The sequence below is a fragment of the Hyperolius riggenbachi genome, chromosome 3 (genome assembly GCF_040937935.1).
Source record: "Hyperolius riggenbachi isolate aHypRig1 chromosome 3, aHypRig1.pri, whole genome shotgun sequence".
Classification (NCBI taxonomy): domain Eukaryota; kingdom Metazoa; phylum Chordata; class Amphibia; order Anura; family Hyperoliidae; genus Hyperolius; species Hyperolius riggenbachi.
The window spans coordinates 234,603,870-234,621,141 of NC_090648.1; the positions used below are offsets into that span (position 1 = coordinate 234,603,870).

Sequence of the window (17,272 nt, forward strand, 5' to 3'; positions counted from 1 at the left end):
CTAGGGATTGCATGTATATATGTAAACTGAGTTTAAAGTAGTTATCAGATATTGTTGAGCGCTCTGCAAATTACCCCAACTTCATTGATTATTCAAAGTGATACACACACTTTTTATGCAGGAGTGATCCAATAGAGCTAAACTAAAGTGTAGTAAGGTGATTAGCAATTTGATATTAGAACGAGGAGCGCATTTGTGGGCAACCTTTCCATTTCAAACAGCTTGAATTGGCATTTCACAAAATGTTCTGTAAATTTAGCTGTTTTGTGGTTTACCGCATGTGGTAATGCTTAGTGAATTGAAACCATTGTATGTCAGGTTTTAAAATTCAAGTGCTCTTTAAAAAAAAATAAAAAAATAAAAGAGACTTGCACAGACACGTCTTCAGGTAACACAGTTAGAACGTTTTAAAACTATAATGAAGTGACAAGGATACTTTAACCCCACCCCCATTCACAAACAAAAAATTATATGATAACACTAACAACAAATATATACAAACCAATTCATCATCGACAATTGCTTTCCATTTCTTACAGACCAAGCTGATATTCTGGCACAGGTCCATCATGGGAACAAAACCAAAAATGTATTGCAAGAGCTCATCAGGGAATTGGTTTAACAGCTCACACGACTGTTCATTATTATCTCCAGTTACTCCTAAAAGTCCATAGCAAGAGTCAGAAAGTGAGTCCAACATGTGACTCATTTCATCATCATTTGCATCCTCAAAAAAACTGCTAGAAGAAGATGCATCATCACCTAGTGAATGTTTTACATTTGGCCCTTGTTTCCAATTTTCCAAACAAGAAAAAGGACGTTTCCTGCTTGAACTGTGTTCATGAGGCCAGTCTACGCCATCAAACATTGCTGGGTTCTCTTCTATAAGACTAGAGAATAAAGCGTCCTCCTCCTCTTCCATATCAGGTGAATGGCTGCTATTAGAAGATAGCATATCTGTGCTTTTAGAGTCTGATGAACTATTTCCACAAATAGTCTTTGATTTACCTGCATCAAACAGACAAAACAATCAAGTATTAGATAATGTACTGACTCCTGACCGTTCAAAACCATATCAGCCGAGACTCTAGAATGTGTACAGGTGACGTCGCCTAAATACAGGTCCTTCTCAAAAAATTAGCAGATTGCGATAAAGTTCATTATTTTCTCTAATGTACTAATAAACATTAGACTTTCATATATTTTAGATTCATTACACACAACTGAAGTAGTTCAAACCTTTTAGTTTTAATATTGATGATTTTGGCATACAGCTCATGAAAACCCAAAATTCCTATCTCAAAAAATCAGCATATCATGAAAAGGTTCTCTAAACGAGCTATTAACCTAATCATCTGAATCAACTAATTAACTCTAAACACCTGCAAAAGATTCCTGAGGCTTTTAAAAACTCCCAGCCTGGTTCATTACTCAAAACCGCAATCATGGGTAAGACTGCCGACCTGACTGCTGTCCAGAAGGCCATCATTGACACCCTCAAGCAAGAGGGTAAGACACAGAAAGACATTTCTGAATGAATAGGCTGTTCCCAGAATGCTGTATCAAGGCACCTTAGTGGGAAGTCTGTGGGAAGGAAAAAGTGTGGCAGAAAACGCTACACAACGAGAAGAGGTGACCGGACCCTGAGGAAGATTGTGGAGAAGGACCGATTCCAGACCTTGAGGGACCTGCGGAAGCAGTGGACTGAGTCTGGAGTAGAAACATCCAGAGCCACCGTGTACAGGCGTGTGCAGGAAATGGGCTACAGGTGCCGCATTCCCCAGGTCAAGCCACTTTTGAACCAGAAACAGCAGCAGAAGCACCTGACCTGAGCTACAGAGAAGCAGCACTGGACTGTTGTTCAGTTGTCCAAAGTACTTTTTTCGGATGAAAGCAACTTTTGCATATCATTCGGAAATCAAGTTGCCAGAGTCTGGAGGAAGACTGGGGAGAGGGAAATGCCAAAATGCCTGAAGTCCAGTGTCAAGTACCCTCAGTCAGTGATGGTCTGGGGTGCCATGTCAGCTGCTGGTGTTGGTCCTCTGTGTTTTATCAAGGGCAGGGTCAATGCAGCTAGCTATCAGGAGATTTTGGAGCACTTCATGCTTCCATCTGCTGAAAAGCTTTATGGAGATGAAGATTTCATTTTTCAGCATGACCTGACACCTGCTCACAGTGCCAAAACCACTGGTAAATGGTTTACTGACCATGGTATTACTATGCTCAATTGGCCTACCAACTCTCCTGACCTGAACCCTATTAAGAATCTGTGGGATATTGTGAAGAGAAAGTTCGGAGACGCAAGACCCAACACTCTGGAGGAGCTTAAGGACGCTATTGAAGCATCCTGGGCCTCCATAACACCTGAGCAGTGCCACAGGCTGATTGCCTCCATGCCACGCCGCACTGAAGCAGTCATTTCTGCAAAAGGATTCCCGACCAAGTATTGAGTGCATAACTGTGAGGATCCGCTGGGCTGCCTGCGCAGGCAGGCAGCCTTTTGACCACTGTTCAGGTCTGCATTCTGCAGGTCTCTGGAAGAGAGACCTTTTGTCAGTATTGCAGCTTGCTGCTGAAGAATTTGCATACGTTTGTCATGCAAATTGCCTAGCCACATCCCTTGTAGGCCTGCTCTATATATACCTATGTGATATCACAGACCTTTGCTGGTCATAAGAGTTAGATCCTGTGTGACACTCGCCGGGAGTGTCAGCCTTGCTCTTTGTTGAAGATTAGCCTAGAGTAATCCCTGGAAACTGCACTGGGCAGGTTTCCTTAGTGCAGTTAGGATTGCTTATCTGTTTTGTTTGTCTGTTGCGATTGTCCTGTCCCAGCGGTGGTCGACAGGAAATCGTTCTGTGTGTCTGGGTGCTAACCGGAACAGCGGTTGTTACTGGTAGCCCCTTCTGATCTGTTTCCCTGGATCGCACTAGCATCCTGCGCTAGTGCTGTGGATCCTTCTGTTCTGCTACTCTGTACCTGGATCGCACTAGCATCCTGCGCTAGTGCTGTGGATCCTTCTGTTCTGCTACTATGTACCTGGATCGCACTAGCATCCTGCGCTAGTGCTGTGGATCCTTCTGTTCTGCTACTCTGTACCTGGATCGCACTAGCATCTTGCGCTAGCGCTGTGGATCCTTCTGTTCTGTCTTCCTGGATCGCGCTAGCCACTTTCGCTAGTGCTGTGGATCCTGTCTCTCGTTTGTCCCTGTTTTCGTGTGTCTGTCTTGTCTGCTACGAACGCTTGCTGGAGGCTCGATGAGGTAACCGTTAAGCAAGCGCTCGCGTCCTCTGTTTCATGTTTGTCTGTCGGTGGTTAGTTAGGCGTGTTTGTCTCTATTGTGCTTATCACGTGGAGATCACGCATAAACGCGTGCACTGTTGCGAATGAGTGCGGTGTTCGCGTTTAGCTAGCGTTTGTTATTTTCCTATCTCCTCATTGTATGATTTGCTGTGCCTTTGCTACTCTCGTGCTCTGCCTTGCTGTAACCTTGTGTCACGTCTGGCGATCGCACCTCTCGCGATCGCGTTCCTACTTCATATCTGCTGTGGTGTGTGCACAGTCGCGGGTTGGCGACTAGTTTGGTGCACACATATACAATCTGTCTCTGTGCTCATTCTCAATCGCCTCTCTTGCGATTGCGTTCCGTCCCTTCGTGCAATTCCTGTCTGGCGTGTGTGGTAGGGCAGAGGAGCTGTTCCTCTGCACTCCACAGCTCCCCCTGTCGACAGGAATTTCCCTCTACAGGTGCATTGCACCTTCTGCTGGGTTTCCGCAAATTATACGTTTGTGGAGGATTTCCGCAGTGTCATCGCACACGTCTTGTGCGCTGATCACGGAGAGAATTCCACAATCGTTACAATAACTGAACGTAATTATTTGAAGGTTGACTTTTTTTGTTTTAAAAACACTTTTCTTTTATTGGTCGGATGAAATATGCTAATTTTTTGAGATAGGAATTTGGGGTTTTCATGAGCTGTATGCCAAAATCATCAATATTAAAACAATAAAAGGCTTGAACTATTTCAGTTGTCTGTAATGAATCTAAAATATATGAAAGTCTAATGTTTATCAGGACATAACAGAAAATAATGAACTTTATCACAATATGCTAATTTTTTGAGAAGGACCTGTATGTTGCACAGCAGATCTTTAGCAACAATGACGCCCGAGCAACGGCTGATCGTATTGTTTACCTCCTCACACCGTCAGCCAGAAGCTGTTCTGTCTTCTGTCATTCCTCCTCCCCCTGTATAGTAACAATATGCGTCACTAGCCTATAGGCTAGCAATGCATCTGTACAGCACTTGGCCTTCAACCCTACAGGAGACAGTAATTGGGCATGTGTACATGCACCGTAAGAGTCTTCTAGGATGGCACAGCAGCGATACAATACTTCAGAAAGTTTAAAAGGTCCAACCTAGCCACCACTGGTCAGTAATAAAATATAATTCAAAGGTAAATATGAAAATGAGATAATCAGTTACACAAAGTAATATTTGTGAATCTCAAATATAAAAGCAAAGGAGTTCATAGGACAGTACAAAGCTGCAAAAATGAATTAACAAAATAACACAGGTTGATTGAGGTTTAATTATACAAATGATTAATACTTTCTTCTCATCTGTATTTTATAAAAAAAATATACATACACACCCAAATAAAAAAAATAATTTAAAAAAACCTAACAATAAAAAAAGCATGTTTCCTCGTTTACATATTTAAAGTTAAAGGAGCATGTAGGTACTTGGCCTTCAGGTTCTATTATCACTGTGTAATTGTCCCAATATCTGGCAGCAGCCAATCTTATGCCCGGTACACCCCATGTAATTTCCCGTCAGATCGATGGGTTGAATCAATAATTTCTGATGCCATCTGTTTCATATGGTCTGAGCTCTGACAGTCTGACCCCCAGCCCCTTCAACCTCAGCAGCAATGTTGCCAGCAATCATACGTCCTTTTGCAACAGAAAACCTTTGGATATGATGCTGAGCTTTTTAAGAAATGCAGCTAGTTCTCTGCCATGATGTGCCATACTGAACTTCCAGTGACCAGTATGAGAGAGTGTGAGAGTGATAACACCAAATTTAACAAATGTCCTCCCCATTTACACCTAGTAACACTAACGAGTGACCCCAGGAGGAAATTCTAATATGGTAGAATTTTGATATTCTTCAGATAGGGGTATACTGACTTTTGTTGCCAGTATTTAGACATTAATGGCTGCATGCTTAGTTATTTTGATGGGACAGCAAATTTACATTGTTATACAAGCTGTACACTGATTTCATTACATTGTATTAGAGTGTCATATCTTCAGTATTGTCCAATGAAAAGATATAATAAAATATTTACAAAAATGTGCGAGGTGTACTCACTTTTGCGAGATACTGTAAGAGACTATGAAAAAAAGCACCCTAGAGCAGATTCACCACCTTAAAGTTAATCTGTAACTTTAAATTAACAAAAAAACAGATACTTACTTCGGGAGGGGGATGCCTTTGGATCCTAATGAGGCTTCCCTGTCTTCCAGTGCCATCTCATTCCAATGTTGCGACCCCCCCCCCATCAGTTAGCCCGGTGCAGGGGGAGTAGCAGCTTTCCACTTGGGCTGTGGTGGAAATAGCCAAGCTCAATCGGGTCCGCTCTACTGCAAAGGTGCAGATGCCTAGTGCCTGTGTAGTAGAGTGGACCCGATCGGGCTCGGCTATTTCTGCTGGAGCCAAGCAGACAGCGCCTGCACGCAAAAAGACTTTTGGGGTCCCACTGCTGGAACAGGGTTGAAGGGGAGGACAAGGAAAGCCTCTTTATGACCAAGAGGCTCCTCCTCCCAAGATAAGTACACCCTAGGGGCGCTTTTTTCACTTCAGGATCACTTTAAAGTGTAGCTGTCGGGCATAAAATCAAAAATCAATTCTTTATTTTTATCTGGTAAACAAGTACTACTACCAATCACTGAATCTGAGAGAGCCTAAGCGCATTGAGTCCTATGGGAGAAAACGCTATAGAAATGTTATTGTTGTTATTTTTATAAGTAATAAGGATGCTAACCAGGCAATCCAAAAAACTATTACTTTTCTTGTTGATAAATGATCATTCCCCTGTAAGCTGCTACACAGCCGGCAGGAACCAGCATGGATAAAGTAAGCATGCAGGTGAGTTTGTTGCAATCAGGCTGCTGCCTGTAATTTAATTGTAAGCTTGACCAAAACAAAACATAAAATAAACATCAGCTGTCTGGTTCCTGTCTGCCTCACTTAGCAAACTGTCTAATACTAACAAAACATAAAGCAGTTATAGTCACTTGTTAGAAAACAGGGCAACTTACAATAGAATAATCTTTTCCCAGCCCTTTACTCTCAGCCTTTAGACACAGACTGGACACACAGAGCTTCTGTGTCAGGCCTACAGGTCTAATTAATTCACCTGTGTTTTCAGCACACAGGCAGAGAAAACCTGGACTGGCTCCGGGTGGTCAGGGAACCCACCCTGCTCTCCCTGACCGGCTCCAGACCCTTAACCTGGCTTTTCTTTTTCCCAAAAGCTTCAGGAAAAAAGCAAGCCTGAACATTCCTGGAGTCTTTTTAACACATGAAGTGCCAGAATCTTGGTGCAATATATATTCCATCCAGCACCCTCTCTGTGAAACACTGTGACACCCTGTCACACCCCAGCTTACTTGACTCTTATTTGGTACGCACAAAATGTGGTACGCAAAAAGGAAGTTGCAGGGCATGCTGGGTTGTCCTATTTTGCTTCTCTTCTTTCCCCTCAGACTTAACTAATGCAGCCTGATTGGCTGAAGCCTCTTTCCCTCCTGTTTTCCTCTCCCACACCTCTGTTCCTCTCTGATTGGCCAGTATTTGTCATGCTGAGACAAAGCACTTTCTATAGTGGAGGGCGGGCAATGCATACACAATCAGGCAGAGAAGAGTAAGGGAGGAAATGACATCAGGATTAGCTTCAAAATAGCCACACAAAATGGGAAATGCTAAGAAGGATTCTCTCTCTTTTACTGTAGAAAAATCACTAAAATCAAAACATGGACAGTGCAATACATATGCTATGTAGGTAGAGCAAGTATTTATCTACTTTTATATGTGTTTTTTTTCTGAGATAGTATGGCTCACAGCTCCACTTTAACGAGACACTGAAGCGAAAAATAATATGATATAATGAATTTGTTGTGTAGTAGATAAATACTAGGACATTAGTAGCAAAGAAAATATTCTCATATTTTTATTTTCAGTTATATAGTGTTTTTTATAACATTGCATCATTCTCTAATATTTGCAGGTTACACACTACTCAGCATTCTAAATGATTTTAAAGAGCAGGACAGTGAACTATTGACCTGTCCTCTGCAGGAAAAAGAAGATAGCAGACAGCTCCTCTTTAAGTACAAAGAAAACTAAAGCAAATGTGCAGCAGTAAAGGTGTGTATACATGCACAATTGCTGTTTCCTGCAGAGGTTGGGACTATATCTCTCGGTTGACAGTTTGGGGCAGATATTTAGGCTGTAAACCTGTAGGCTAGCGACGTATTCTGTGCATGGAAGGGGGCAAAGGGAAAATGCATGGCACATGACAACATCACAGAGCTGGAGAGGTAGGAGAAGAACAATGGACTCATCTCATCCAGCACTTGGGTGAGATGATCAGGCAGTCAGAATCTATTGCTGGCACATAGAGGGGAATCAAGGGTCCCCATGCACATGCCAGATTTTTGGCAGAGGCAGTCCCAAACTGCAGCCTTGGCCAAGAACCATCTAGCATGTGTACAAGGTTTTGGTAAATGTTATTGGTTGCTCTAGTGTAGCAGCTGGAGAAGGGAAAGTATACAGAAACAAAGCTTGCCTCAGCTGTCATGCACTGCCAGAATCTCCACCCAAATCTTACTGTGGCAGGACTGACTGCTACAAGATACTGGAGTCTATTACAAAGTGAAAGGACATATAGGGATATTTTTAGGAAAGTATTTTATAATAATGCAGACTAATAACCAAGATTCTTAGTTCATGGATGGCAATCCCTACCTTTGCACCATCTCTTTGTCCTGTTACGAGGATACAGGCCTTTGTTCACATCTCTGGTGGAACTCCATCTGTTAAGGGGTTGAGTGAGTGAACAGGATCCCTCTTCACTCTGAGCCAGATCTTCACAATCCCACTTAGTGAGGCGCTTCTGCCTCTTCACTATTTAACACATAAAAATACATTTCAGAATAAATGCTGACTCTGTTTCCTGCAGGTACTTACATTAAAAGTCCAGTTATATTACAGTATGTTCACTAAAAACTAGAGCTGATAATTTATGAAGGATGTCAAATTATTAAAAAATATATACCGGTTAATTACAGATCTTATCTAATCTTTAAAGACTTCTATTTTAATGTTAGTGTTAGGGCACAATTTGGTGGTCATCTTTTGCCATACAGTTATGGATTTACCGTAACTTTTTCATTCATCGATATAAAGTAGGCCTGAGATACCAAAATAAAGTTCTGTGGTGAATATCCAAATGCTACTTGTAGCCAGGCACCCCACAGACATGAAGGGCTGGGCTCTGATTCCATACATTTTTTTTCAGTCCATAGCAAGGAAAAAAGGAATAACGAACTCAAAATAAGTTGTTCTAAATTAACTAAAGTTTCATATGATTTATCACACCTTATTCCTACTTTTTTACTTGTTAGGGGCTGAAAATGTATTTTGTAGGTAAACTGAGAAAATATCTCTCATGAAAAAACCCACGAGAAAAGTTTACTGAATCAATGCCCTGGTGTTCTTGCCACCCAAAGACTCTTTTGTGTATATGGCTGCAGCAGTTGTCTTTTAGTGTCCAAACATCATGTAATAATTAATAATAATCCGAACATTTGTATAGCGTTTTTCTCCTGTCGGACTCAAAGCGCTCAAGAGCTGCAGCCACTGGGACGCACTCAAGAGGCCACCCTGCAGTGTTAGGGAGTCTTGCCTTGAACTCCTTACTGAATAGATACTTGACCTAGCCAGGATTTGAACCCTGGTCTCCCATGTCAAAGGCAGAGCCCTTAACCAGTACACTATCCAGCCACCACTACACTATCCATGTGATCTGTGACACAAAGCACATTGTTACTGGGAAACTTATTTCCTTATTGACTGACTGTTGAACAACCTGTCCTTGTTTTCTGGTGGTCCAAATACTGCACTGAGATTGTGGGCCATATGCATTTCACTTTTTCACCTGTGTTTTCTCCCAGGTGATATTTCCAACGCCCTTTACACCGTCAGCAAGCAAACAAATACTCAAAATAATTGTGGCAGTACTTTTTGCCTAATTTCTAGTACTTTTTCCATCGCAAAGTGCTACAAAATTATTTTAAATCAAAGATAAAAAATAATTTCCAAGGAGAAAACTCAGGAGAAAAGGGAAATTGCATATGGCCCCGTGCATCTATTGAGAGTTATCCTTTTACTCGTGTATGCTTACCCACTTGCCGACCGCGCACTCATACCGCGCGTCGGCAAAGTGGCAGCTGCAGGACCAGCGACGCAGATCTGCGTCGCCGGCTGCAGACTAATTAATCAGGAAGCAGCCGCTTGCGCGAGCGGCTGCTTCCTGTCAATTCACGGCGGGGGGCTCCGTGAATAGCCTGCGGGCCGCCGATCGCGGCTCGCAGGCTAAATGTAAACACAAGCGGAAATAATCCGCTTTGTTTACATTTGTACAACGCTGCTAACAGTAGCAGCGTTGTACCAGATCAGCGATCCCCGGCCAATCAGCGGCCGGGGATCGCTGTCACATGACAGGCAGGAGCCTGTTAGAGGCTGCACAGGACAGATCCGTTCCTGTGCAGCCTCGGATATCTGGGGAAGGAAGGGAGGAGAGGGAGAGGGGGAATCCTGCAGTGGAGGGGGCTTTGAGGTGCCCCCCCCCCCGCCAGCCGCACGCAGGCAGGAGCGATCAGACCCCCCCAGCACATCATCCCCCTAGTGGGGAAAAAAGGGGGGCGATCTGGTCACTCTGCCTGGTGTTTGATCTGTGCTGGGGGCTGTAGAGCCCAACCAGCACAGATCAGCAAATACAGCGCTGGTCCTTAAGGGGGGGTAAAGGCTGGGTCATCAAGTGGTTAAAAAATAATATTTAGTTTTGCTGTATCTCTAAATGATCTTCCCACAGTGTTTTCATCCCTAACTACATTAAGCTATAATTTAGGCTAGATTCACAGTTGGTATTGCAGTCCCTGTAATGACGCAATAGAAAAATGAAGTCACATTGCATGTTATCCGTGCATTGCATAGTATACAGTCATTGAAAAGTAGACGTCGCGGTTACTGTTACTGCGCGTGTTTTGCAGTAACGCACTGGGATTCCGCAAACTGTTACATTGCACTGCACTGTAAACGTTGCATAGGTGGTGCAATACAGTGCAGAAAGCCGTGTTACAAACAGGCCGCTACGTCGCACCACAACATAGCCAAAAGATTAAGCAGATTCAGCTGTAAAAGTTTTAATCAGTTTATGTCAAAGTCTAATATTTTCTCTGTAAGGGCCCTTTTACACTTAATGCATTGTTCTGCCTTGGTATGTGTTAGTATGTGTTTAAATGCTTTTTTCCCCTTCATTTAGCAGTACAAAAACTTCAGTTTTTCAGCGTATAGTGTGAAAGAGGCCATAGGGAAACATGGATACTGTTGTCCTTTCAGTTACAGCTGACAGCAACTGTTTAAAGGGGCACTACAGCAAAAAACTGTGAAATGTAAAATATGTGCAAACATATACAAATAAGAAGTACATTTTTTCCAGAGTAAAATTAGCCATCAATTACTTTTCTCCTATAATGCTGTCACTTACAGTAGGCAGTAGAAATCTGACAGAAGTGACAGGTTTTGGACTAGTCCATCTATTCATAGGGGATTCTAAGCAAAGCTTTTATTCTTTATAAAGATATTCCCAAAAAAGGATTTAAACAATGATGCTGGCCAGCTTCCCTGCTCCCTACACAGTTTTTTTGGCAGTTGGACAGAGCAACTGCCATTCACTAAGGCCTAGTGCACACCAGAGCGGTTCTGCTGAGGTTTGCGATCCGCTTGCGGGTGCAGATCCGCTAGGGTAATGTATTTCAATGGGCTGGTGCACACCAGAGCGGGAGGCGTTTTGCAGAAACGCATACTCCCGGGCTGCTGCAGATTTTGGATTGCGGATGCGTTTCTGCCTCAATGTTAAGTATAGGAAAAACGCAAACCGCTCTGAAAAACGGCACTTCAGAGCGGTTTGCCAGGCGTTTTTTGTTACAGTAGCTGTTCAGTAACAGCTTTACTGTAACAATACAGGAAATCTACTACACCAAAACCGCTAGACAAAACCGCAAAACGCTAGCTGAAACGCGACAGAAAAAGAAGAAAAAGCGTTTCAAAATCTGCTAGCATTTTGCGGATCTGCTAGCGGTTTTTGGTGTGCACCAGGCCTATGTGCTTTTGAAAATAAATATATCCCTGAGAATCCCCTATAAAGATATGGACTAGTCCAAAACCTGTCACTTCTGTCAGATTTCTACTACCTACTGTAAGTGACAGCAACATAGGAGAAAAGTAATTTATGGCTCACTTTACTCTGGGAAAAACGTACTTCTTATTTGTATATGTTTGCACATATTGTAAATTGTACAGTTTAAATGTAAAAGGACCCTAGGCTACTTTTACACTATAGCAGTTGCTGTCAGTTGTAACTGAAAGGACAACTGATGTGCAGTCCAGTGTCCATGTTTCCCAATGGCCTCTTTCACACTATACACTAAAAAACTGAAGCTTTTTCACAATGCAATGCTATGGGAATAAAAAAAAAAGCATTAAAACTCAACGCATACCAACGCATTAAGTGTAAAAGGGCTGGCTACTTTTACACGGGGGCATTGCATTTGACAATATAAATGCATTGCAGGGGAGATCCAATTACAGTGTAAAGGGTATGTTCACATTAATGCGTTAGCAGTACGATGGAATCCATTGGCATAACGCAATGCACGCAGTGCGGTATCACATAACGCACATGTTGGCAGTTGAAGCGAAGCATAATTTGTATGTACTGGAAGTGTCCCACTGCTCACATAACCTTAATCTTCCTATATGCTACAAGGATTAAAAAAACAAAAGTGAAAAATAAAAACACTTTTTTAGTAGAGAGCTAGGAATACATTTTTTCCCATTTTTATTGCTGCTTGAGAATGCTAGGGAGATTGCAGTTCTTCCTGTATTGATGGCTAGGAATTATTGCAGTAATGTAAAAAGAAGTAAAATGCAATCCAGCACATCTGATGTCTCTGCATATTCTCAGCGTATACCCTGTAATATGGATGAATGTAAAGAAGACAGACAAAGAGAATAGGGTCACGTTTTCTGAGGAAACTTGAATATTATGCTAAAATCGATAGCAACGCCAAAAGCCTCAATTTGTTTAATACAATACAGTGCTCCACACACATTAATACATTTATATGTACACAAAATAAAATAATACACTACATAAATATAATACGGTAGTAAAAGAAATACAGTAGATGTAATAGTTAACCTACTCTGTCAGAAAGAATTAGTTCCTGGAATATCAGCTATGGCTGACAACAACAAACCAATCATTACTGTCCTACCATACAGTCACTACGACATGGTCGCAAGTGACCAATCACCATCACCTAGTGGCTCTCGGCCAATCATAATATCTGATACATAACCCAACTACGGTGCCGCGCAAGCTCAAAAGAAGATAAAGATTGCGTTCCAGAAATCTTTTTAGCCCCACCCTATATAGCCGTGTTGTGTTTCTGTGTGCTCAGGTGATTGGTGAGGTTATGGAGACGTACATTTCCCACAACCCCATCGGCTGTGTCCCCGACTTATTACTTGTGTGACGAGCGGTTCTATTTTGTACCTTGCATTGTATTGTATTTATACGTCCTGTAATTATGGTTTGCATAAAAGTAGCCGAGCTTGCAAAGCGGCTAACTTCTATCTGTGCTGACAGCTCGCTTCTAGAAGGACTCTAGTAGTGGCCTGTGCACGTTATAATTGTAGGGAACTATTCTGCACTGTGACAGGCTTGTAATGGACTAGACCGCTTATGGCAACGTACGCTTTGCTGTTTTAGACAGGCTATAATGTCCCAGAAAGAGCAGTACAAACAGATCATAAGATGCATTCAGGAAGGCAAACTTTGCCAGCTCCAAGAAGTGCAGAAAAATGCCCGTCTGTTCAGTGAGCTGCCCATGAAGCACTTTGGTAGATCTGGAGATACTTTGCTGCATTATGCTGCAAGGAATGGCCACCTCGCTGTAATGATCTATTTAGTGGAGGTTATGGGCATGGATGTGGAGGTGGTAAATGGTGATTACAAACGACCACTGCACGAAGCTGCATCTATGGGTCACAGAGACTGCCTGCTGTACCTGCTGAGAAAGGGAGCTGCAGTAGACTGCTTGAAAAAGGCTGATTGGTAGGTAAAATATGAACAGCAGAAGTACACTTTAAAGTGACCCACCCTGAACTGATGTATTTAACGTTATACAATAAATATATGTACTGTATTAATCCTACTTAGAAAAAGTACTATATAGGACATTTCCTCTGCAATGTCACTTATAAAGTGCATGCACATGCAACATCTTTCTCCAATGTTAGGGCAACACTGGACAGAATTAGTGCTGTGCATCTACACTCTCTGGCTATAGCTGAGCTGCATGTATTGTGTGATAGGAGGTGGAGACGCAGCACAAAAGCAATCAGTTTTTGGTTCGCGGGGTAAGTGGAAGAAGAATGCGATTGATTGACTTCCTTCATCTTCTGGCGATCTAAATCGTTAAACATTGTGGGCAGTGGTGCAAGCTGAATTCTTGGCTGAGATGGTGCTGAGGGATCATTTGGTCGAGGATTGTCTAGCGTGTGGGTGAGGCTTTACTGATGACTAGAGGTGATAAAACTCCTCAGGACTAGTCTACTTTAGGGGACACGGCAAGAAACATCATAGGGACAGCACCCTCTCAAACGGCTAGGTTTCCAATAGGTTGTAATAAATTACGCTCACACTATTTGGCCAGTCACAAAGCTTTGCATTTTAGAGGGTGTTGTGATTGGAGAACTGTTTCCTATGGAATTCCTGCTGCGTAGAGGTTCTAAAGTAGACTAGTGCTAACTCCACTTTCTTTGAGAAAAACATGTCTGAGTGCAGGGAACAAAAAAATAAAGTTTGATAGGTCAAAAATGCCATGCTAAATTCTGGTACTTTGGAGTTCAGATGGTTTTCTTTGTTGTAGAGATTATCCCACAGTTCCAAATTTCCTTCAGTAGTAGTATGCTGCACAAAGTAAATACCGTAGGAAATTTATTCTGGTTTGAAGAACTTAGGCTTCTTTTCCATGGGCGGCTGATCTGCTCATTTGCTGAGCAGTTCAGGCTTCCAGCCACAAGCGCCACTCAGCGGCAACGATGTGCAGCCAGATGGAAGTGTTTGATAATACCGCACATCACATTTGACATGCATCGGCGTTACCTGGTGGCAGCCACTTGTTGCTGGCACTCCAGCACATTCACATCCTCTGTGTCACCAGTATTGGCGAAAGGTCATGAGTGTTGCATCTGTAGTGCTGATGAGAACAGTGGGTGTACTAGAACACGCCCGTGCTCATTGCTCAAGGCAACATTTAGGGCACTTGCCAGGGTATCCCGCCCTAGCAGATATTGGCACCAAGAAGCGATGTGGTGTAAGTACAAGGGGGCACTGACAAGTAATGAGTTTACCCGGAAAAAAATGAGCTAGGGAGCTGTAACTGCCACACTATTGTACATATTCCAGCAGGATATCAGTGCCAAATCATTGTCCCTTTAGGTATTTTTTGAGATTTGGAAATGCATGATATTCAGTAGCCAGGCTGGGCGAACAGGGTGGATGCAGCCCTGGGTCTCTGGTTTGAATCCCAGCCAGGGCCCTAACTGCACAGAGGTTCTATGTTCTCTCTGTGTCTGCGTGGGTTTCTTCTGGGCACTCTGGCTTCCTCCCACATCCCAAAAACATACAGATAAGTGAATTTGCTTCCCCCTAAACTAAGATACATAGACCAATGACTGTGGTTGGGATTAGATTGTGAGCCCCGATGAGACTATTGTCCTTGATATGGGCAAGGCTGTTAGAGTCCCATGCTGGCCATCTGAACTGCTCTGGCAATAACAGCTTTCATGATGCATAATGGTTTTAAAAGAAAAACTGGTGAATAGGGTACGCACCTGCTCTTATTGTTAGAAACAAAAATGGAAACTCATGATATGTCTTAATATCTGGGCAAAACAGGTTAAGAACTCTACACTCACTTTGAAAGGTAAACAGTGATTTAGACATCTGGCAGCATTACTTGAATTTAGAAATAAAACCACTTGGTCTTTAAAGTAACACTATCAAACAAAGTGTTCTAGAATGACAATGTACAAATAATGTTTAAAGAGACTCTGAAGTCTCCTAAAAATGAGGTTTTTACTTTAAAAATCTATTTAACATAATTGCCCCTCCTAAAACGCAGCTTCCCCGCGGCTGAAAACTCCATAAATCACCCCTAACTCCCTCAGCAAAATCCACGACTTTCTTGGTCCTGGATTTTGCTGCCCTAAGGAGGCAGAGCTTTGGGCTGTAGCTCTGCCTCCATGCGCGTCAATCAGCGCTGATCGCCGCCCCTCTCTTTGAAGGAAGACTGAGAGGGGTGGGGCGAGGCGGCGATCCGTGCTGATGGACGCGTGTAGTGGCAGAGCTGCAGCTAAATGCTCTGCCTCTATGCGGAAGGAGCCCCGCGATGTGCCTCATGGAGTTTGGGGTGATTTATTGAGTTATCAGCTGTGGGGATGTGGTGGTTTAGGAGGGGCAATTATGTTAAAGAGGTTTTTAAAGTAAAAAACCTAATTTTTAGGTGACCAGCGTCTCTTTAAAGGATACTGCAGCCAAAAGGCTGCTGAGAGAGAAAACCTGCAATGTGTAGGGAAAGAAAAGTACATACTCACCGCTCCCCTCGCTCCCTGCTGTCGGGTCCCGCTCGTCAGCCACAGCTCCCGGTACTGGCCGACTCTCCTGACCCCTGACCCGGACATACTGCGCCGCGCATGCGCAGTATGTCCTGTAATCTTTGCTTCTGGCGCGCATCATGACGCCAGAGGTACGGACACTCCGCCACCTCCTGCGTGTGCGCTCCAGCGGCTCCACTATAAAGCTTTAAAGTGGAGCCGCTGGAGCGCACACGCAGGAGGCGGGGGAGTGTCCGTACTTCTGGCGTCATGATGTGATGCCAGAAGCGAAGATTACAGGACATACTGCGCATGCGCGGCGCAGTATGTCCGGGTCAGGGGTCAGGAGAGTCGGCCAGTACCGGGAGCTGTGGCTGACGAGCGGGACCCGACGGCAGGGAGCGAGGGGAGCGGTGAGTATGTACTTTTCTTTCCCTACACATTGCAGGTTTTATCTCTCAGCAGCCTTTCGGCTGCAGTATCCTTTAAGTAGCTGTGTAAACATTTTCCTACTTTTTATGTTCAATATCAGAGGCAAAAGCTGTAATTTGTTGTGTATAGGTTGTAGCTGTATTGTAACAATTCATTGGCGAAGGGGAGTCTGTGCTTCGTGAGGTATGTGACATAACCAGTGCTGTTCTCTGCATGTGAGACTACAGAGTTATATGAAAATCCTTGGGTGTCAGGTTTTACACACAATTACAAACAAGATACATTTCCTCTGCTCTCCTTGCAGATAGCTCAGTCAGAGAGACACAAGTAGCTGCAGTTAAAGAGACACTGAAGCGAAAAAAAAATGATATAGTGATTTAGTTGTGTACTATGAATAATTACTAGAAGATTAGCAGCAAAGAAAATATTCTCATACTTTTATTTTCAGGTATATAGTGTTTTTTCTAACATTGCATCATTCTATAATATGTGCAGATTACACAACACTCAGCATTCAAAATGAGTCTTTCAGAGCAGTCTGTGAACTAATGACCTCTCCTCTAGCAGAGAAAAAGTAAATAGTCCAGGAACAGTTGAGATAATAGTCAGATAACAGCCCTCTCCAAGACTAACTTAGTCGGAGAGCTTAATGGCTTGTTTGCATAGAGATAACAACTGGAGTTTCTCAACTCTTCCTGTACTGGAAACAATTACACTGATGTATCTGATCTTAATGTTTTATTTCCTAGCTGTGCTACACATACAAATCATAATATCATCATTTTTTTTCGCTTCAGTGTCTCTTTAAGCTAGTGAGACC

General features: G+C 43.0%; 2 protein-coding genes across 2 annotated transcripts in view; one reads left to right on the plus strand and one right to left on the minus strand.

Annotated features, from left to right (window-relative positions):
- FBH1 (F-box DNA helicase 1) overlaps nt 1–12,666 on the minus strand; it is a 71,339-nt gene extending 58,673 nt beyond the window's left edge. Inside the window, exons 1-3 of the mRNA XM_068275973.1 lie at nt 12,561–12,666; nt 8,038–8,196; nt 503–1,008 (exon numbers count right to left, since the gene is read on the minus strand). Coding sequence (XP_068132074.1) covers nt 503–1,008; nt 8,038–8,196; nt 12,561 — 666 coding nt within the window. The 5' untranslated portion in view covers nt 12,562–12,666. The remainder of the gene's footprint in view (nt 1–502; nt 1,009–8,037; nt 8,197–12,560) is intronic.
- Nucleotides 12,667–12,752: 86 nt separating this feature from the next.
- ANKRD16 (ankyrin repeat domain 16) overlaps nt 12,753–17,272 on the plus strand; it is a 35,573-nt gene continuing 31,053 nt past the window's right edge. The window contains exon 1 of the mRNA XM_068275974.1: nt 12,753–13,474. Coding sequence (XP_068132075.1) covers nt 13,140–13,474 — 335 coding nt within the window. The 5' untranslated portion in view covers nt 12,753–13,139. The remainder of the gene's footprint in view (nt 13,475–17,272) is intronic.